This window comes from Dermochelys coriacea, chromosome 18, assembly GCF_009764565.3.
Source record: "Dermochelys coriacea isolate rDerCor1 chromosome 18, rDerCor1.pri.v4, whole genome shotgun sequence".
NCBI classification, from domain to species: domain Eukaryota; kingdom Metazoa; phylum Chordata; order Testudines; family Dermochelyidae; genus Dermochelys; species Dermochelys coriacea.
Window position 1 is genome coordinate 13742467 of NC_050085.1, and position 22987 is coordinate 13765453.

A 22987-nucleotide genomic window follows, 5' to 3' on the forward strand; every position below is an offset into this window, starting at 1 on the left:
GTGGCATCTTACAGACTAACAAATTTATTAGAGCATAAGCTTTCGTGAGCTACAGCTCACTTAATGAAAAGGAGTACTTGTGGCACCTTAGAGACTAACAAATTTATTAGAGCATAAGCTTTCGTGAGCTACAGCTCACTTCATCGGATGCATTTGGTGGAAAAAACAGAGGAGAGAGTCTGTTTCTGTCTCTCCTCTGTTTTTTCCACCAAATGCATCCGATGAAGTGAGCTGTAGCTCACGAAAGCTTATGCTCTAATAAATTTGTTAGTCTCTAAGGTGCCACAAGTACTCCTTTTCTTTTTGCGAATACAGACTAAGACGGCTGCTACTCTGAAACCTGTGATTATGCAAGCTCACTTAATGCATCCGATGAAGCGAGCAGTAGCTCGTGAAAGCTTATGCTCTAATAAATGTGTTAGTCTCTAAGGTGCCACAAGTCCTCCTTTTTCTTTTTGCTTGGAAGGGAGGCCGCAGGCGCGCCGCGCGCCAAAGGCGGTGGCTCTCCTCCGCCGTGAGGGCCCGCGCGGCGCGGGAAGGAGAGCGGCCGGGGCGCGCGCGCGGCGGCGGCGGCCCCAGGCGTTGTCTCCCTCGGACCCCCCCCCCCCCCCCCACGGCACGCCAGCTGGGCGCGCGGCCGCTGCCGAGCCGGCGCGCGGGTTTATTTACGGAAGCGGCCGGGCCGTGATTGCTGGCGCGGCGAGCGCGTGGGGCGGGCGGGGGATGAGGGAGGGTCACAGCACATGCTCAGTCCTGTCAGTCCGAGGGCGAAGTTTCTGCGTTCTGCGTGCAGGCTTAGGTCATAGCACAAGCTCAGTGAAAGCTCTCTGAGGTCTCCCAGGCTGCATGTGCCTCCATTTTGAGTGGTTAGAGTAGAAAAAGGCAGAGTTTCCCCCGTAAGTAGGGGTTCAGGAATACAGCTAAACCCACAAGAGCCTGTTAGAGTCATGGATGATCCAGTCAGCCCCTGCAGGTAGGCTACAGCCCTCTGGCCTCACCTAGAAAATGATGCTTTTTTGCTTCTGTTTTGTGACTTCTGAAAGGGTTATGAAATCATTTCATCGTTATTGCATGCTCCTCAGAACCGCGTAATCCCTCAGCCTGGCTGTGCAGCGGTTTGGATGGGGCGTGAAAGCAGCGTTCCGACAGAATCTACTGGCTGGGGGATGCATGTAGCAAAACGTTGAAGCTGCGTGGCTTGTTGTCGTCCCCCATGATGCAGTTTTAATGTCAGTGGCTCTCTCTGCGTGCCAAGCCTACGGCATCTCTGCAGGGAGCTGCAGAGCCGGGATGCAGGGGTGCCAGTGTGGCTGTAAGGAAATGTTGGGGCCTGCAAGAGACTGTGTTTAGATAATGTTTCAGGGAGGGTCGTTGATCTGCAGCCATTGGTTGCTTTGGAGGTGGGTGGAGATTGTTTTGATTGAGAACCTGTTTCCCAGGACAAGTGATAGTTCTGATGATGATTTTTGAAGTATCTGGAAGCAAATAGCACAGTTCTGCTTGCCTGTCACAGCTGTAGGCAACAAACGTGTGTCTAAAATGTGGCAATGTTGGCAAAATGTATTAGAAATCTTATCATGTAACAGCTGTATAAGCTATAGCCACATCTGTTGTAGTGGGCCAAAGTAGTATCTGTTAAGAATTCAGACCGGATGACCATATAAAATAGATGCCATTTCCCCCTTTCTGTCTCCCCGACCCCCTACATGCAAATTGGCATAGAAGCGGATCAAGCAAGCCAAATAAATGTGTGGCAACTGTTTCTTTGAGGTCAGTGCCTGACTAGGAAATACAGTGAATAAGTTGTCATTGCTGAGTATAAACAGGATTTGGGGGGCTGTTTGTTAAATGAGCAAAAGGAAACTTGATTCTGCCGTGCTGTTTTGCTCAGAGAACCAGCTGAGCTTGTGCAGTGATGAATGAAATAGTCAGTGCTGGTCTCATATTGACCTCTGCCTAGCCAATCGGATTGCTGATATGATGGACTGGACTTTATGCCACTTTACTGTAGTTCTTGATTCAGAATAATTTGTCTGCCACTTGTTGGAGTACTGAGTTCTAAGGTGACAGGATGGCTCAGAGCACTGGTAATGGAATATATACAGCCTTTTACCTGCAGGTTGCCAGTTCAATTCCAGCCTATGCTGACAGTTCAGCGGTCTGGAGGTTACTAGTAAGTAGGTATATACATTGCAAACACTGGCACAGCATTGGCACTGACACCCTGTTTGCCAGCCTCATCAGAGTCCAATTAGTGAATGAGCCATAACTGTTGAGTTATCCTCTCACCCAGGCCAGATCAGTCCAGTGAACACCATAGTTCCTAAAATGTTGTGCCTCCATATCTTTGGGTAGTCATTGAGCGTGAAATAAAGCCGAGGCTGTTTAGCTAAATGTGGGCTGTTGTTGATTTGTCAGTGTCTGGGGTTATATATTATGCCAATATGGTAACATGAGTGATTCTTAATATTCTTTGTTCTTTTGTGTGTGTGTGTGTGTGTGTAGAGAGGGGATGTGTTGGGTTCCCCCAAAATACTGTTTCCTAGGTACAGACAGATTGTATAGTGTAAGCCAGTGCTTGCTTACTCCTATTGGATGAGTCCATCGGTTCAGGGGTAAGGTATGTTGATGAGGTAGTGCTGCACACTGGTTGCACCCACAGTGTTTGTGCCATTCCTATCCTGGGGATAAACAGGCTTTTGTTCTTTAGGGATATCTGTCCAGCACATTTTCCCAGCACTACATGTGTCACAGATCTTTAAAAATGAAGAGGGGTTTTAAAAGATACTGTATTCTGGCTCAGAAATAAAAGCACCGTGATATTTATTTTTGAGAAGTATCAGGTTAATTTAAAATAATCGAGGTGGAAAAAAATTAACACCCCTCCAAGTCATAACAAAACATATATTTGTTAGACAAAAATATTACATTTGGAAAACAAAAAATACCACTTAAAAAGCATGATATGCTAAAAAGTTCAGTCTTTGTAATAACTTGCACATGGTAAAATTCTTGTACATAATATTTATTTCTTGCATTAGTACCCAGAAGCCCCAGTCAGAGGATAGCCCCTTGTGTTGCTGTACAAACAGACTAAGATGGTCTCTGCCCCAGATAGCTTATATATGACTGTTTTCTAGGAATGCTTTATCATGTACCCTTACTGATATAAAATACTCTTCTCTAACGCTGTGTTTCATGCTGCACAGTTCTTCCACTTTTCTGAGCCCTTGATTTCTCCCTCGCTTCTTCAGCCACCATGTGCATATACACTCATGCAGATTTGTAAACTGGTTATCGTGTTGGAGGAGGAGAGACAGCCAATCTAGGATGAACAGCATTCCTCTTAGGTTTGTGTCTAGGTGTAGGAGCTGGCATGCTTTGATGGAATGAGCTTGGGGCTGGGAGCTAGAAACTCCAAAGAGCCATCTCTGCCACTGACTGTGTGGTCTTGGACAAGTCAGTTAACCCCTTGGTGTCTGCTTCCTTTCAGCAAAATGCGGGTGATACTTTTCACACAGTGGGTGAGAGGGAGGGGTGGTGCAGAATTCTTACTTTGCAGATGTGCCTGGAGGCCTTACCTAAGTTGGTTGCCCATTATGCTAGGCACTATACAGACATAAAGTAAAGGGCAGTTCCTGCCCCAAAGGCCAGTGTTTGTAAAATCAGTTTGATAATGTAAATGTGTGTAGGGCAGCGTGTGCATTGGGTACCACAGACAGATTTCATTGCCAGGTATTGTAGTTCCAGATTTTTTTAATAGGCTTGGTTCGATAGGGGGGAGGGATAGCTCAATGGTTTGAGCATTGGCCTGCTAAACCCAGGGTTGTGAGTTCAGTCCTTGGGGGGAGGCCATTTAGGGATCTGGGGCAAAAATTGGGGATTGGTCCTGCTTTGAGCAAGGGGGTTGGACTAGACGACCTCCTGAGGTCCCTTGCAACCCTGATATTCTATGCTTCTATGTTGAGTTGGTGACATTTAGTCAGTAAGATTATACCTACAGCTTTGTTTCTCAGAAAGTTGCAATTTGTTTTTAATTAGAAGACTTGTCCCCCCCACATCAGTGCTGCTGTGCTGACAGACCCTTGTGTCTTACTTTATACTTCCCATAGTTCAAGATTTGCATCCCCATTGTCTTCCTTCAGGCCAAGGGGGAGCCTGCCCATACCCCCTCAGTGGTCAGAGGTGTTCACTTTTGGGTGATGCCAGACATCTCCTCTACCATCCAGTTCCTTTGAGGCTGCTTCTGCATCTGCTGCAGTCCCCACTGGCCCAGTGAGCAAGACCAGGACTGAAAATAGAACCTTAGTCTCATGCGCAACATGACAGAACTCTGGCAGTAGATCACCAAATCGGCTCTTGAGGACAAAGTTATAAGCAATGCAGAATTCAACTGATAGACTGCTCACAGTTCCAGCCGAGGGAATTATGGTCACCTCCATGTGTGCATACTCATATTTTAGTAGACCTCTGTTTCAGGACGTGCAGAGATGTTGAACATGAACCAATTAAAAATTATAATGATGTAAATATCTTTAACCTGGTATAACTGCATCCACACTAGCAGGTGTTGCTACATTAACTAGATATTTTTCCAGACTGATTGTTAAAGCAATTCAAAAAACTATGTACATCAACTACAAGGATGGCAGAAATCCATACAGAATCTACAGTGAAACTAGTCCGCTTTTTCCAGTCTGTTCATGAGATTGCCTGTGTTTGCAGTACTAATTTTGAAGAGAGAAAAATACCATTTAATATAAAATAAAGATGGGTAAATGGAAACTATATAAAATGACTCATACTTGCAAGCAGAATACTAGCAACACAGATAAAGGCAGTCTTAGATTAATACTGAAAAAATGTTTACAATCTCAGTTACTTTTAATCATTTATGCTGATGGTTTTATTTTTGCATTTCACTCATTTCTGACAATGGAAGTGGATCTGTCAGTTACACTTTTGTTTATAGTTAGGGGAGAGTATTTTTAGGACTAAAGCAACTTTCTACCCCAAATGTAAAACTGATTCAGGAATAAACCCAACCTCTACCAGAACTTCATGTCCTTGCTGATACCCCTAAGAAGAAGCTGTTTCCCCTGCTGGCTCAGGAAACTTTCCAGCTTCTTGCCTCTTCAAAGAACTGTGTGGATGTGGGATATTCCTTCTTCCACTTCCTTTCATGTTCTGATTCCTAAAGCAGTGAACAGGATGGAACTTGCGCTGAAGATACAGCTGTTGCTACACGTTTGCTCGTTCCAGCGTTAGATTTAGTAATTGCAAAATCCATTCCATTTTTAAATAATCCCGAAACTTTTTTTATAAATAACATGTTTGACTCAAAACCAAAGTTACTCTTGCTTTATTTTGCCAAATACATTTTTTTTTAAAAAACAGGGTATTAAAAAATTTAACATAAACTGTTATCCTTGTTTATAGTCAGATTTTAGTCACTTTCATTTTCTGGTTCTGTCCTGTAAGTGAAAAAGAGATTTCTAATAGAGGAAGGGATCTTGAATCTTACAGCATGAAGACATATCAAGATCCAGTGGCTGGAAGCTGGAGCTAGACGCATTCAAACCAGAAATTTGGTGCAAATTTTTAACGGTGATGAAAATTAAGCATTGGAGCAAGTTACCAAGTTATGTGGTGGATTCGCCACCCCTTGAAGTCTTTTAAAACAAGATTGCATGTCTTTCTAATGAAAAAGCTCTGTCTCACCCATAACTGTGGCCTGGTTTATGCGAGAGGTCAGACTGATGATCATAATGGTCCCTGCTCATCTTAAAATCTGAGAGTCCTAATTCTGTATCACTTGAGTTTCCAAATTTGTGAATGTTTCAGTTTTCTGGTTTTTTTAAAAAGTCAATTGCAATAATATTAATGTTAATATAAATTAATCATTCACAAAATCTCTTCTAATTGCTTTGTTTTGTACATTCATGCTCTGCTCACCACTCCTATGTTCACACTATTTTTTTATTCCAGAGTAAAAATTGGGGTCTTAATCTAGCTGATGGTGTTCCTTTTGAGTTTGAATTTTCTAAGGCAAAACAAAGAAACAAACCACCACCACCACCAACAACAAAAAACCGCTGCTGTGAAGTGTTTGAAATTCGGAAGTGTTTGAAATTCGGAAGTGAAGACTAGTAAGCCAGTTAGTGCTGAACAGGAAGAAGTGTTCATCAAGCTATGTTGTCTTTTATGTTCTTGAGTGTGTGGATGGTGTGGTGTGCTCTTTGGGGTGTGGGGTATGGTAAGGAAAATGTTGAATCCTTTTTTGTAGATGCACAATACTAAATAGGAGAGAGTATTATTCTATGATATGTCCTCTTGAATGATATACTGGTTGCATTCCTGGACTCTTGTTAGCTTCTTGTTAAAATTATGTCACTCCTCTGAAGGGAAACAGGGATAATTTTCCTGTCTCCAATGGAATCTCCCCTCTGGATACTGCAAGCTCATCCCTGCCTGAGATTACTTATAAATATTTCTGAAGAGCAAATTTTTTGCCTCAAGAATGGACCACTTGTACCAAATGACAAACATTTCAAAAACTTTCACTCTCTCCTGAAGAATTCCTCCTAGCCACTTCTTCTCAGATTGTACAAATTTAGCACAAATGAACAGTCGCCATAGTTCATCATACTAGTTGTCCATCTAGCCTACTATCCTGTCTGTGATAGTGGCTAGTTCAGATGCTTCAGTGAAAGGTGCAAGAAACCGATGTAGAATTTTGCTCCTGTATTCCTATGCTTTATATTGTTCCTTAGCTAGTTTCTAGCCTTTACTTTACCTTTCACCATGAAGTACTAGTATCAATTAATGTAAATTCCAGGTTGCTCTGTTTCTTTGTGTTAAACTTCTTCTGGACTCAACTTCTGATATTTGTACACTTACTCAGAGTTTTCTTCTTGCAGGATCTTTTCTTTCCGGACCCAGAGATCTGCTTCTTCTCAGGCTGCCAGAGTTTTTTCTTTGCTTTCTAAAGGTTTTCCTGTGCACTGTGATCTTTTGGCTTAGTGATGTGTATAGGTTGCACTGGAAAGCAATCTGTGACGAGCAGGTGTCTAAAAATATTCCCAGAGACCTCCCAAGAGGAGAGCAAAAAAGATCTTTGGAAAGGTGCATTGTGGATGCAGCATTTAAAGCCTGCGTGAAGCCCCTTTTCTGCTTCAGTTTCAGTCTGGTTAATTATAGATCTCAGTATACAATAATCAGAGAAGATTCTGCCAAACAGGAGACGACTTAATCCTCAAGGGCAGCCTAGGATGCTGGCTTATACATTGGTTTGGTTCTTTTAAAAAAAAAAAAAAATTGGCACAAAGGCTCCTAACTATTGTTGGTAGGAGGCACGCTTCTGGGTACCCAACGGAATTAGTCTTTGAGGGTGCATCTTGGAGAGGATTTGGTAATAGTGTGGATGGTGACTGCAGCAAAACATAAATGAGCCTTGGCTGCATTGTACGGAGAAATGAGCTGCTGATGTCCACTGGATTAGATACCAAGATCCCCACCTTTCTCTCCATGCTCATAATCTGGTATAAAAGTGTACAATCGTTGCATCGTATGTTTCTCACATAAAATTCTTTATTGCTAGATGACGCAGTATCTGAGTAAGCATGTTTGAGTAGCATGCACTTGACTCTTGGTCCCCTAAGGTCAATCCTGTGTATTTCCTCTCTTTATTGGCAGAATAGAAACAAAGGAATAATAACTGCCAGTAGCACTGGGTCTAAACATCAGTTTTGAGTTTCAGGCTCTCATGTACTTAAATGATGCCAGAAGAATTGGGCAGTGCAGAGAAGTGCTATACTTGCTTCCTCAAAATTGCACGTCACCCCCAATAGTCCTGACCTGAGCCCTGCACAACACTGACAATACGCTTCAGTTGTGACTTGCAGCACCTTTGCTCTTCATGCTTGAGCCTGTCCTCCTGGCTCTTTCAGTGCACTTCAGGCTTGCTCTTAAACACACCTCCCTATCGCAGTCCCCAGCCCACAACAGTTCTATTAGGGCCTTTCAGTCCTGGCAGGAACAACTCCCTGCCTTTCTGAAATGGTGTCGTTTCTTTGAGCAGAAGCCATCAGTCTTGGCAAACTCTACTAATGGGTTGCTGGTTTGTTGCTACAGATAAATAGACGAGTGACTAAACCAAATGGGCTAAACTAATTTCTGTTGTGAGCAAAGTTAGAGATGAACCTAGATCACACAAGAGCCTGACCTACAAACAAAAATACTTATTTTTAAACCTAGTGCATTAAAGCTTTGCTCCATCCTGTCCGACCTTTTTTTCCTTCTCATCCTCGCCCCTTAACTGCTTTCTTTCAAGGGCACTCGTTGGCCTTGAACCCTCCAATCCCCGATTGCGTTAGGATTGAAAGGACAATGCTTTATTCAAGTGAACATCTCCTAGCTGTTCCGAACAAGCCTCTCCTGGCTTAGAGGCTGCTAGTGCTTTGCCCTGCTCTGCTACCGATACTTCTGCCTTTTTGATATTCAGTTGCAGGCTTCCATCTCCTTTCTGTCCAGCCCCTGTTTACTTCATAGACTACAATGTTTCCATGGCAACAGGTTACTTTTCAAAGAGAACATCTTGTCATTATATTTAATCCACTGCAGCTGAAGAGGACTGAAATATTAAGTTGTTGTTGCTATGGATACTGCTTTGTTACATCAGTTTCTTTTGTGTCAGATTTCATATACTGTATTGGGTCCTTTTTTCCCCTTTCTGTGGAATAAACAGAGAGCACCTTCCCGTTATTATTGTAATTGTGCTTGACTGATACAATTTGGCTTCCAAGTCTACAGTACGTTTTAGTTTCTGTAGCAAGAGTTTTCTTCCCATTTTCATTCCTTTCTTGGGGTGGTGGAAATTGGCTTAAAAAGTATCTGATAGGAATTACAAGCCTCATTGAGGGGCAGGGGTCTTGTGAGCCGTAGGATCTGAAGAGCAATCAGAAAGAGCTCCCCCCACACAAAAAAAATAATAATTGCAGAGCAGTGAATCTCTTCCCTTTCTGCCATCCCACTCCTGCTCCTCCAAAAAAAGAATTCTCTTTCCTCTTCCATCTCCTTACTTACCTTTGGGTTCTGTGGTATATCCTGAGGAAATTGCAAGAGGAATGACAATAAGGGAAAGAGAACATAATGTGGAGAGGAGCACGAGTATTGGTGGTTGGAGGGCATTTTGGGTTTCCCTGTCTTAACAGCATACAAATGCAGTTAGGAAAATGGGAGCCAAGGTTTGGATTTAGTGTACACTGACTGTTTCTAGGATGCTGGAGCATTGAGACTAATATTGAGACTTGTGCATGAAATGTTTTAGTATTTAAAGTCAATGTAAAGCAAATGAAAGCAATAGCTTGGGGTGGTTAGAATTACATGAGGTTAAAATAGTATTGATTTCTCTCAGGGGCCTTTGGCTTGTGTTGAAATTACCAGTAGGTTACTATCTACATTTACAGCTATGTTTAACTCTGTCATTTTGTTTTTAACAATATGAAAATATTGCGGGTTCCAGTAACTTGTTTTAAAATGAAAAATGCGGAAGAGAGATGAATCGGAGGAGTTTTTTTGGATCTGTTTATACTTAATTCAGTGCTTGTGAAATGGAGGATTTTACGATAGGTTTTGCTGTATTCGAGCATCATGTGCATAGGCAACAATAGCACACCCAAATTTGTCCCCTTGAATCACTTAGTTCCAATTCTGAGTCTATTCAGATCTTGCTCATCCTCATGACCTGCAGGATAGTTTTGCAATATGGTAAAAACTCTTTTGAGGAGTCAGATGATCTCACTTGTGCATTTAAACCCAGGTCTCCAGCCGTGAGCAGCTAATATATTAACCACTGAAGCAGCTGCGCTTTTCCCTCTTTTGGCAGCTGTGGTGGATATGCATTTCTTTTTTCTTTAGATCACTCCAGTTCTCGACTTGAGACCTGGCTCAGAACATGCTGCATTTTTCAGTTGTAGAAAAGATGTTTTATTTTTCCAAAAGGAAAAATGAATGCCCAGCAAACAGCTCAGGGAGTTCTCCAGCCTTTTAGTGTCTAGTACATGGAACATTTATTCTGTTGTGATATATGCAGTAGTGATATGCAGAGTGGTGTTCTCTCTAGCTGCTAGTGTGCCCCTTACAGAATGAGCTGAGACACTAAAAACTTTCTGCGGTTATGCTGAGGCAAACAGCATTTCCAGGCCTGCAGCTGCGTTTCTCTAGAGAGCTCTTTTAACACCCCATTGAGTCCCTCTTGCTAGATCTCTTTCTGGGTACTGAGCCCTAGTGCAGAAAGATGCTCAGGAATGAAAAGGTGAATTTAGCATTTTGTTTTTCTCATTGCACAGAGCTGTGATAATAAAGGACGTGGATAATTTACCATAAGCTACAAATTCTCATTCATCATAGGAGGAAATATTTTTTTTTAAATAAAAATTGATTTCATTTGAATTTGGTGGTAATCTTTTATCAACCTCATTTTAAATGGTGGATTTTTAGTTTATGCTGAAGCAAAGAAATGACTGAGTTAGAAAATAAACGCATAGTGTATTAAAGAAGAAAAGGAGTACTTGTGGCACCTTAGAGACTAACAAATTTATTAGAGCATAAGCTTTTGTGAGCTACAGCTCACTTCATCGGATGCATTTGGTGGAAAAAACAGAGGAGAGATTTATATACACACACACAGAGAACATGAAACAATGGGTTTATCATACACACTGTAAGGAGAGTGATCACTTAAGATAAGCCATCACCAGCTGGGGGGGGGGAAGGGGAGAAGGGAGGGGAAGGAAAACCTTTCATGGTGTCACCATGAAAGGTTTTCCTCCTCTTCCCCCCCCCCCGCCGCCCCTGCTGGTGATGGCTTATCTTAAGTGATCACTCTCCTTACAGTGTGTATGATAAACCCATTGTTTCATGTTCTCTGTGTGTGTGTATATAAATCTCTCCTCTGTTTTTTCCACCAAATGCATCCGATGAAGTGAGCTGTAGCTCACAAAAGCTTATGCTCTAATAAATTTGTTAGTCTCTAAGATGCCACAAGTCCTCCTTTTCTTTTTGCGAATACAGACTAACACGGCTGCTACTCTGAAACCAGTGTATTAAAGCTATATCTTTGTGTACATACAGATATTCTTAGATAAGAGGAATACATTTTGATAGGTACTTAATTTTTTATGTGGACTTGTAGTTTTGGGAAGCATTTTGGCATTTAACTTTTTGGTGCTTATTTTTGTAGCAGGAAAGAAGCTTTGGGCTAGTGGTTAAAACACAGGACTGGGATTTGATGGGTGGTTTCTATTCCTGGCTGTGACGAACTCCCTGTGTGGCCTTCGTCTTCCTGTGCCTCAGTTTTGTCATTTGTAAAATGGGGGTGCATAAAAATTGCCTACCTCACGGTATGAGGTTTAATGTATTGTTTGTAAAATACTTTGAGACCATGGGATGGAAAGTGCTGTAGAAGTGCAAATGGATACTAAAAAAAATGTCCGTGATTCTTAATGGGCTTTGTAACTTGTAACGGTGCTCTTGTCAGTTTCAGTTAGATATTCTTGTTTTAATACAGGTTAGCATTTACTGTCTTGATTTTTGTTTTTAGAATTTAGAGAAAACTTAACTAATTTCTTAATTCACCCCATTGTGCCTATAACGGCCACTGGAGAACATATGGGTAAGTGACTAACCTCATGCACTTTTGCCATACTTTATAGTGACTAGACACATGGCTTAAGTCAAGGTTTATGTGTTTACTTTTCCCATATGAATCAGATAAAATTCTTTATATTTATACACGCACACAATTCTCTTAAATAATTTTCTGGAGTTTGCTCATGGCTTAGCATCATTTTAGTGTCTTGCTGTTACTGAGATTTTGTGATCAAAAGTTTGTATTAGTGCATTTAAATGAGTCTATGGACTGATTGCAGTAATTGTCTCTTTTATATAACGTGTCAATATATAATATTTTGAATTATACACATATATAAGTTTTTAAAATAAAGGTTTTGCAGAACTGTCACTTAAGATATTTAAACCTCTTTGGAGTTTGTGGCACTCCTTAATACATTTTGATAGGGTCCTGAAGGGCAATGCAGTATCTCTAGCTGTAGCTGCATTATGGGCCCACAAGCACATATGTAAGCAAAGAGCAGTTATTGAGTCTGATTTGTCAGAAAGACCGAGCGCCTGAGATTCCAGATAAAGTCAATGGCAGTCAGGGTTCAGCTTCTCTGAAAATCATGCCATATGTGTTGAATTGTTTTGCAAAAGTGTAGCTCCTAAAAGATGGACATAGCCAATAAACTATAATTTCAGTTTTGGTAGTGTCTGTCTGCTAAAATATATTGAAATATAACCAGCAAACAAAAGAGGTTGAGAGAGGACGATAAAGATGCAGATTGACGTGCACATTGGTTTTTTTTTTCCTCCAGAAGTTTAAGAAAAAATTTCCATGCTGTCAGATTGCTATGCTGGCTGTATTGTTGCCTTGGAGAATATAAAACTTTCTTCATTCTTGAGCTACTCCAAGTATTTCCATAATAGTATTAAAGAGAGCGTGGATTTTTCTTCTTTCAGCATATGTTGACATTTTGGCTGCAACCAGCAACTGTGTAATTGGAACATATCCCTTTGGAGTAAAAATCTTTGCTGATAGACTGAGTAAAGGCACTCCACTGGAAACTTGTAGTTTTTACTTGCTTACAAATACCTTTGCAGCATGGTTGAATGATGTGAGAGTCCCTTCATACACGATTTTGTAGGAAAGTGCCTTTTTTGGTTAAACCCAGTCAAAACTCATTTAATTTTGTCTGAGGCCAGATACTACTGGTGAAACGGACTTTCCATTTTGCAGCCATTCCAATGTGAGGTGTTATCTCATCTGATTTTAGCAAATCAATAATAGTAATTTCTAAAGCTTACTTGGGCCATACCTAGGCAATATTTGAATGGAAGACCATGGTAACTCGTAATTGATGGGTCGGTAGGTTGCACCCTTTTTATATTATGTGAGAGGTGTCTTCTGGATAAAGAATAAGGAGGATGTCCTAATTCCATGTCAGCTTTTGCAAAAGCAAGGTTATTTCTTGTGATGGATAATTGCATTCCACCTAGGACTTACTTATATTTGGATCTGCAGTCTGCAAAAGCAGTCCCTCCTCTTCTTCCTGCTCTTTTTTGCAACACCTTTTACTTTTCTGGGAACATTGTATGAACAGGATGATAACTTCTTGTGCTCAGTTTATTCTAGTGCTTCAAACACTTCAAGAAAATGTAGCATGAAGTTCTCATTTCAGATACTATTTTTAGGGGATGAAAATAGTCTCAAAAGCTTTCTTAAGGCATGCTGATGTTAATCCAATATAGGATTGAGAGCTGGGACCTAGAGGGCAGTCCATACCTCCTTGTTTCAGAGGGGTAGCCGTGTTAGTCTGTATCGCAAAAACAACGAGGAGTCCTTGTGGCACCTAACAAATTTATTTGGGTATAAGTTTTCATGGGCTAGAACCCACTTCATCGGATGCATGGAGTGAAAATACAGAGACATCTACCAATGTGATATATGCCATCACGTACCAGCAGTGCCCCTCTGCCATGTACATTGGCCAAATCGGACAGTCTCTATGCAAAAGAATAAATGGACACAAATCTGACATCAGGCATCATTACATTCAAAAACCAGTAGGAGAACACTTCAACCTTTCTGGTCACTCAATAACAGACCTAAAAGTGGCAATTCTTCAACAGAAAAACTTCAAAAACAGACTCCAACATGAAGCTGCAGAACTGGAATTAATTTGCAAACTGGATACCATCAGATGAGGCCTGAATAGAGACTGGGAGTAGTTGGGTCATTACAAAACCTAAACTTAATTTCCCCAATATTAATTTTCTCCCTACTGTTACTCACACCTTCTTGTCAGCTGTCTGTAATGGGCCACTCTCCTACCACTTCAAAAGTTATTTTTCCTCCCTTGGTATCATGGTGTTAATTGATTTAACTTGTTAGACTGACCTCACACTTGGTAAAGCAACCCCCCCATTCTTTCATGTATTTATACCTGCTCCTGTATTTTCATTCCATGCATCCGATGAAGTGGGTTCTAGCCTAAGAAAGCTTATGCCCAAATAAATTTGTTAGTCTCTAACATATCTCCTGGGTTTCCTTGTTGCAGCAATCAGCCAATGGGGCAGTGAGGATGGATTTCACTGGATAGGCCCTTGTCCCTGCAACAGGCTTTTTGAGTTGGCTGGCTTGGGCACAGGGAAGTTGATACTATCAAGCAAGCCACAAGAGGGCCCCTTCCTTCTGTGCCCTCCACTGGAATTTATCTTTGATAATACCATAGCACTTAGAAGCCTTAGTTATGGGCTAGGACTGTGTGGTGCTTGACATTGTACAAACACAGAACAGAAAAAACAGTTCCTGACCCAAAGATCAACTCCTTTCCTTCCCCTCCTCCCCCCATTTCCACTTGGGTAGGTATTGATTTGCAGGTTGGTATTGCAAACCCATAGAGATCAGGTGGCTTTAGGGAAGTTTCCTCTTTCCCTAAGACTTGGGTATCAGTACACCTTTCTCAGGAAAAGGGGTTGGATTTGTGGCAAGCCTGACCCATTCTAGGAGGCAAGGAGGGTTTCAGGGAAGTAGGCTATTCTGAGTTGCAGGCCATGATAAGGCCTTGGGGGAAATGCAGGCTCTGACAAAGCCTTGATTGTAAGCAGTTGGTAAGCCTTCTGGCTTTGATACTTGTGATTTGAACATCAAAAAGGGGGAGGCAGGTGACAGAGAATCTATTTACCTTTCCCCTTTTCAGTGTTGCCAGGACAGGTGGCCCGGAGAAGTTATGTTTATGGAATTAATAAAGCTGCAGACACTTGGCCAGAAATTCCAGATCTGTCTTCATTGACCTCTGCCATTCACAAAGTTCCCTGCTATGTTGAGTGAATCCACTGTTTCTGCTTTAATGGTGCATTATTATTGCTGCTTTTCAGCATGTATTGCAAACATAATATCAAAAGGTTTTTGTATTGGTACAGTATATACATTATCACATTTTTGTTTCTCATGTATTAATGGGCTTATTCAATCTAACCGACAAAGGTATAACAAGATCTAGTGGTTAGAAGTTGAAGCCAGATAAACTCAGAGTAGGAAAAGATGCAGATTTTTAACAGTGAGGGTGAGGAACCATTGAGAGAACTTACCAAAGGTTGTGGTGGATTCTCTGTCATTAGCAATTTATAAATCGGGATTGTATGTTTTTCTAAAAGATAGGCTCTAGTTCAAACAAATTCAGGCAAGTCCTATGTTATGGAGATGGTCTGTAAAGGATCACATTGGTCCCTTCTGGCCTTCTCTGACTTTGTGTGCAATAGTACAAAGTTTTGTTAGTTGTAACCTCTACTCACAGATGTTCTTTGTCTTTCATGGTAGGAGGCTGAACAGCACCCAGGGCGAGATCAGAGTTGGACCCAGTCATCAGGTAAAGGAGTTGATGGTTTGTTTTTATTGTTTGAAAATTCTAACAATGTGTTATAGCAGTTTAATTAACTCAAGGAATATGGACTCAAAATTGTGTGTGTATGTCTCTATAAGCATCTAAAATATAATATACATAATTAGATACTTGCACATGAGCATTTCGTTAGAATTATGTGTTACTCTCAGTATCGGCATAATAAACAGGACTGTTCTTCAGCGCAGGCTGCAATTTTAATGACACTTTCCAGCAAAAAATATTTTTTATATACTACTGTAGGACTGAAGGAATCAGGTCTGCTATTGGAAAGTATGGGAAATCAGAAAAAAATTTCTCATTAAAATTAATACATTTTCAGCTGAATTTAACTATTAAATTTGCCCCAACATTTTAAAAAAAAAATTGAACTTAACAGTAACTGAAAGTTGTTTTTCTCTTGTGTTTTCAGAGTCTTCTAATCTTACTTCACATCAAATTGTTAAGATGGTAGCTTGCTGTATGCTTTATTTAAGACATTTACCTTGTTTTTTAGTTATTTACTGACGGTAAACAATATGGAGCCATAGTTTGGCTTAGTGTCTCTTAGAAACAGGGGAAGTCATCAAAATCTGCCAAATGCAAGAGAACAAAATTGGAAGGCCAGAGAACTTTGTTCAAATTTCTGCAAAGTTTCAAGGCAGCAAGGAGTGTGGTGAAGGGAGTAAAGCTTTTGTCCTGTATGGTAATTGATGATAGACTGTATTATATTTTCAGGAATGTCTGTTAATGGGGTTCAGATGATTACAGGGCTAGCTGTATTCTCTTCTCTTCCTGGTCTCTCTCAAAGCACTCCCTTTTAGCTATCCTGGGTCAGAGTTCCCCAGTTCTCTGTGTGAGCCCTGGGCTACAGTACACTGTGTATCCTCTGTTTTTTACCTTGCGGGTCTGACTGAATTTGAGAGAATGTTCCTTTTCAAACCTGCCAGTGGTCTTTTGATCTCCTGTGTTCTCTGGGCCCCTTCCCATCTTGGCATTTACTCTTAACTCATGTTTTGACTGAGAAGTGTCCTGTCTTGAACTATTCTTTCTCCTTTCTGCTTGTTTTTTTCCCAATAGTCCCCCTGTTAAACTAAATCAATATATTTGTACAGGAAACTTCAGTAACCAGGTCAACATGCAGTATTCAAAAGTTATTACAGACCAGCTCTAAATCTGTCATGGTTGTAAAGGGACGGTTTCCTTCTTGGAAGCAAGTAATGACCTCAACAAGGTATTAAGACAAGTGGATGATAGCATGCTTTTGGTTGTATTCTTACTAAACCATTTTCCTTCACTTCTGCTTTGTACCGGCTGTTGTTGGTACAGGATAAAATCCTCTTTCTGAAGTGATGATTTTTGCTTTGGTGCTACAGTAAATTTATTGTTTTAACTCCTTCTGGCTTGTAGGAGTGGAAGCTTATCTGTCTAGGACAAAAACCCCTCCTCCCAATGCCAAAAGGTTGTTTAAAATGTATTAAATTCAAAAATGATACAGAGGACAGTTTAACTTTGGGGCACCAGAGCTCAGCAGGATTATCAAGATTTTGCTGGTCATGCCCTCTTTGCACATGGACTTACAGTTGTAGTATCTTATTTGCCTTTTGTAGGAACTTTATGATGCAGTTGATGTGTGACCTCCTGACCCTGTAAAAACAGGAGAGGTTTAGATCTTTGATTCAGAAGCCCTGAGTCCATTTTTTGAGTGCATTGTATGGTCTGTTGGCTGTGAAAGATGAGAGGAACTGGGACGCTTGTAAAACCACTGTGGTACCTTAGTCATTTCTGGTTGTCATAATATAGAGTGAGGAAGTAGGGATTGCAACACCATAGCATTATGACTGATTGACTCAGACAAACAACCCGCTGCTGGACGTGGCTTTAGGGAAGGGTAAAAGCTCTTAGTTTGTTCCAACTTATTTGGGAAAATCTTTCTTGACTGTTGTCGGTAATCTCCTTGTATAGGAGAATGGACAGAGCTAGAACTAACTTTGACATATTAGGGCAAATCCTTCCAATGGGAGTTGAGAGCACTCATCCTCTTGTAAGATCAGGCTCTTGTGAGATATTCCAGCTGTGTTATCCATCCAGACTCCTTATTCATAGATTTCAATACTAGAAGGGACCACTGTGATCATCTAGTCTGACCTTCATAGAACTTCCACAAACTAATTCCTCTCACACATCTTTTAGAAGAACATCCCATCTTGATTTAGAAATTGATAGTGATGGAGAATCCACCACAACCTTTTATAAGTTGTTCCAATGGTTAATTACGCTTAAAATTTTAAATCTCACTTCCAGTCTGAATTTGTCTAGCTTCAACTTTCATCCGTTGGATTGTGCACCTTTGTCTCCTAGATTGAAAATCCCATTATCAATATTTGTTCCCCATGTTGGTACTTATAGACTGTAATTAAGTCTCCCCTTAACCTTCTTTTTGTTAAGCTAAATAGATCCAACTAAACAACTCAACTGTTGTTTGTTGTGAAAGTTGAAGAAAGTACATTCTCTGTTGCATCTTGGAGTATACTTGCTTTAAAAAACAGCCCCAAAAAAGTGACTAAAGCACATGTTACTTTTTAAATTAACAATACTGGCATTACAGTACTTGGTACTTCCAAAGCTACTTTCATCTGAAGCTATCAGTGTACTTTACAGACATTCTTCATCTACCTTGTGAGGCATATTTATTAGCTATATTTTATAGATGGAAAAACTTGGGTACAAAGAAGAGTAATTTGGGGTATCTTCATTTTTGATTGCCCGACTTTTGAGACTCTTAAGGCCCATGCGCAGCAGTGCAGAGCACCCACCTCTGCCAGTAACTTCAGTGGGTGTTGGAGGTGCTCAACACTTGTGAATGTAAAACTCCAGTTGGGCACCTAAAATAAAGGAATATTTTCAGAAGCGTCCACTAAAGTTGCTTGTCCAAGGTCAGTAAATGAATTGGATTGTGTTTTCGCTAGGAGGGAAAAAAAGGTATTTTCTCAACTCGACTTAGCTAACTTGAGGTCCTAGTGAAGAGGCAGTTTGTAGGTTTCACACAACTTAGTAGGTCGAATAAAAGACAAGGCTCCCCGATAGTCTTTAAGTTGACCTGCTAATACATGCGAAAACAATAAGCTGCTTTGTCTTCAGTAGGATTTTTACCTCAAGTTAGTTAACATGAAGAACAGACCTTTCTTCTCTGGCAAAGACAAATCCTTATGGCAGATCCGGGATTAGAACCTAGGAATCCTAACTCTGAGCCACTGCTCTAGCCAATAGACAACAGTGCCTCCTTTTTATTTAGATTGTAAGCTTTTGGGGGCAGGAGTAGTCTGTGTATGTACAGTACCTAGCACAGTGGGGACCTGGACCATGACTTGGACCTCTTGGGGCTACTGTAATAAAAGTAGTAAAGATAAAGTGTGTTGTGGTTGCAACAGTGCCCTGTTTTAAAATTCACAGAGCTAGATGTGGGATTCTGGTCTGTGAGTAGGGCTCCTAGGCACGGTGGTAATTCAAATACTACATTATGGTGATAGATGAAGGAAACAATCACTCTGCCGACTACTTCTGTTGTGTTGTCTGGTTTGCTAACAGCTCTGTGACATGACCCATTAAAGAGATTCTTTTTTGGAAACACAGTAATGAAGCTTGTTGGTCCTCTGGTAAGAAAGGATGCTAGTTTGTTTAAGCACCTTGGCTGCTGGAAGCAGGTGCACAGCGTGTGTATGTCTAATACACAGCTCCACTGGCCATGGGGGCTGTAATGTCTGCTTATTCTTCAGCAGCAGAAAATTTCAGTGATAAATCCATTTTCCTAGTGAAGAAGTAAAAAAATAGTTTGAAAAGCAGAAAATGAAAGACCTCTGAACCGATGACTTCTAATTACTGGTTGTATATAAATATTGCCTTTCAAAAATGTTTAGAATTGTAACTGTAAGAGGTAATTATAAGGCTTAAAAGCTGTTTCCAAAAATGCTCTCCCCTATTTTGTCCTGTTTCTACAGATGACTAAACATGCTAATTGGGTCTCTTGGTACATTTGATGGCAGAGGTCATTTCCCTGAGCTATCTTGCTTTCTGCAAATTTCCTTGGGTCATTTTGGGGTGTTAATGATTTACTAAGGCCTTATTTGTAAATATCAAACATGTTGGTTTTTACTGAGGAGTTAAAATGAAATAGATACCTCCCTAGGTAGTCATATGTTTGCCTCCTTTCATATTTATGTATTATGTGCATGCAGTTTATCCTGCCAAACAGTGGATAGAATGGTTTCCTTTTAACAAGTGGAAACAGCTTGTTTTCCCTTCAACAGAGGTTAAACTATCCTGTGTTTGTGAAGGTGCTTTTATTTTTGTCCGATGGAGGACGATGCTCACAGTATGAGTTTAAAAATGATTTAAAATAACTCCAGGCCATGGTGCTTGCAGTGAGATGCTTGTACCTGGAATGTGCACCCTAAAGGCTTCCCTGTGAGTGCAATAGGAGATGGTGCTACCTAGTGATGTGTGCCAGCTGATGTTACTGTTTTTTGAAAAAGGGAGGAAGCATGATCTTTAATGAAGGCACAGTACTAGAAGACAGTAGATCTGGTTTAATTACCAGTACTGCCACAAATTCCCCGTGAAACCTTGGGCAAGTCACTTAGCCTGTCATTGCCTTAGTTTCTCCATCAGTGCAATGGGGATGATAACACTTCCCTCACAGAGAACTCCAATGTACAGGCCACTGCATGATTGTTATCAACATTGTTTGTTTTAACTCTGTTTCAATTTTTGTAGGCCAAGCTTCCAGATTTGCAGCCGTTTCCTTCTCTGGATGGTGACACTGTAACACAACATGAAGAACTTGTGTGGATGCCAGGGGTCAATGACTGTGACCTCCTCATGTACCTCAGGGCAGCAAGGTACATGAAGCCAAGATAACCCAGCTTCCCCAGAGCACTCAAGCTGAAATGTGGGACATGGCATAAGAACATTGAGCTAAGGTTGCCCATCGTCTGGTGTAGAGGCGATATCACCTTAGAATGTTAAGAAGTTGATTTTTTTTTAGGTTGGGAGGCAATGTCAAGACATGATGGTGTTACGCTAGCTCCAAAGCTATTTTGGGTCACAAAAGAATGTCACACTGGGCTGTCTCTTTTGGATTGAAAACCAAGTAATTATATGTATAACATGAATAGTGATGCAATATCTAAAGTGTACAGGTCAATTAGGGAAGTAAAAGCTGTGAATAAAATAACCTTTACGGTATAGAATTCCTTGCTGTAGTAAATATTCTTTTGGCAACACTAGGTTGTATAACTAAGGTTCACCCTAACACTATGAACTATGCCTAGGGAGTTGGATCAAACAATTTAGATCTTTATACATAAAGATCAGGCTCCCAAAATAGTGGGACGTTAACTCAGGACGTGTGGATAAATAATCGTTTTTAATTTGTAATAAATGAATGACTTGGCACCCTACAGTTAGTTCCAAGACAGCTTGCTGACTTAATTAAACTAAAATTATGATGACAGGTAAGCTGTCTGGGGTAGGACTGCATCCTCATATGAGGTGGTATTCCTAGCACAATGCTGATTGGGCCTCTGGGTACTCCAGTAATGAAGAATTAAATTATGCTAATATCATCTTGGAGTGAGTCTTCGAATAATACCTTGAAAATTATCCAGGACTAAAAATAGCCCAATACTGAAGACAGGCAGGTGGGCAAAACAGAGCCCTAAAAATGGTGATTTACAGTGTAAGTAGCATCTGTATATTGCAAAATGTGTACAATTAGAGGATGAATTATTTCATTTTATTTTTTAACTATAAAGGAGCATGGCAGCTTTTGCAGGGATGTGTGATGGAGGATCCACAGAAGATGGCTGCGTTGCAGCCTCTCGTGATGACACTACACTCAATGCGCTCAACACAGTAAGTATCCAGAAGTGTTGACTCTGTAAAAGAGTTCCCTGGTTTTAGTGCATTTTAAAGGGCCATCTAATGTATGCAGCACCTGGATAACAGATTTATTAACCCTTAACTAGAGCATGTCTAGTGTCATAGCATGATCTCATCAGTAGCCTGGGCCTTACTAACTTCATGCTACTCAACACCTCATAGTTACCTCCTCGATCATCTACAGGTTTCCAAGTGAGTATTTTAGAGAGAGAAATTATTGTTCTGTATTATTATCAGTTCATATGGGTCATCTCAGATTTAATTGTTATCTTCCGAAGTTTCCATAAAACATAGGGGGTGCCTGACCTGACCACTGGTCTTTTCAATCATCCATTTGGCTCCTATCAGTTATAAATACCTGGTCTTTCATAAAGGAAGTGAAACTGATAAAGCACTCAATTGCGTATTGTCTAGTTCTTTATATGTGGGGAAAGATCTCCTTCTCACGACTCTACAGTGATCACTTGGAAGCATGTGATTTGATTCTCTCTCATTAACTTATCTTTCATGGCTACAAATGCTGTTAGTGGCCCTCAAAAATATATAGCTCTTCTTAAAATCCAGTTACAGTAGTTGATTCAATGTTTTTGGTACTGAACAGCACCAGCTGACTCTATGTAACAATAATTATTGCATTTTATTACAAATAAATTTACATGTAAATTCATGTAGTGTCCTGTTCATGTTTTAAGGAACAGGCTGAAAAAACTGTCTTGTGTGATGCCATATTTTTCAATAACTCAGTAAAATCTCATCTAGTTCTTCTTTCAAGGCTAAATAATCCTAGTTTTTGAAGTCTCGCCACACAACTGATTAATTTAGTTGATCTTTTATTGGATATTTTCCATCTCCATTATTTCCTCATTAACTTGCAATTTTTCTACTCTGAAAAGTCACCATGGTAAAAATGGCACCACTTTACTTATTCGGTCTGTTCCCTATATGTATTCAGAGTTTTATCCGCTGACTTTAGTGACAGACGAAGTTTTTATTCTTTTTTAAATATCCGTTCAACCTGCCAAGCAAATCCAGTTGGGAATGAGCTGTTGTGTTTCGTTTTGTGCATAATCTACAAGATTATTTGCTAAATTCCAATCACTCACACCTAGGAAAGCTCACCAAAGGTAATGGGGCTTGTGCATGTGTAGGTGAGATCCTAATTTGACCTGCAGAACCTTTAGTACTGGTGAGCACAAGTGAGATTGAAAAAAAAAAAAACAGCTTGACTCTTAAAGTATGTCTACATAGCAATTAGACACCTGCGGCTGACCCGTGCCAGCTGACTCTGGCCTGCAGGGCTTGGCCTAAAGGACTGTTTAATGGTAGTATAGACATTAGGGCTCTAGGAGCAGAGCCCGGTCTCCAGCCTGAGCTAAAACATCTACACTGAAATTAAATGGCCTTAGCCCGAGTCTCGCAAGCCCAAGTCAGCTGTCATGGGGCCAGCCACTGGATTTTAATTGTAGCGTAGAGATATCCTTAGAGCCCAGGTTAAATTTGCAGAGCTGCCAGCTAGAAACTATGTTGGCTGAATACATTCTATGGAA

At 40.7% G+C, this 22987-nt stretch overlaps 1 protein-coding gene across 10 annotated transcripts in view; it reads left to right on the plus strand.

The window, feature by feature from the left end:
- RERE (arginine-glutamic acid dipeptide repeats) overlaps positions 1–22987 on the plus strand; it is a 417871-nt gene that overhangs the window by 254091 nt on the left and 140793 nt on the right. For 7 of the 10 annotated variants that reach the window (XM_038376447.2, XM_043500009.1, XM_038376446.2 and 4 more), the window contains 3 exons: positions 15440–15488; positions 20274–20398; positions 21314–21413. In XM_038376447.2, coding sequence (XP_038232375.1) covers positions 15440–15488; positions 20274–20398; positions 21314–21413 — 274 coding nt within the window. Of the gene's footprint in view, positions 1–751; positions 974–15439; positions 15489–20273; positions 20399–21313; positions 21414–22987 lie in introns of those variants that run through there. The other 3 variants (XM_038376451.2, XM_043500012.1, XM_043500013.1) reach the window with 2 other exon arrangements.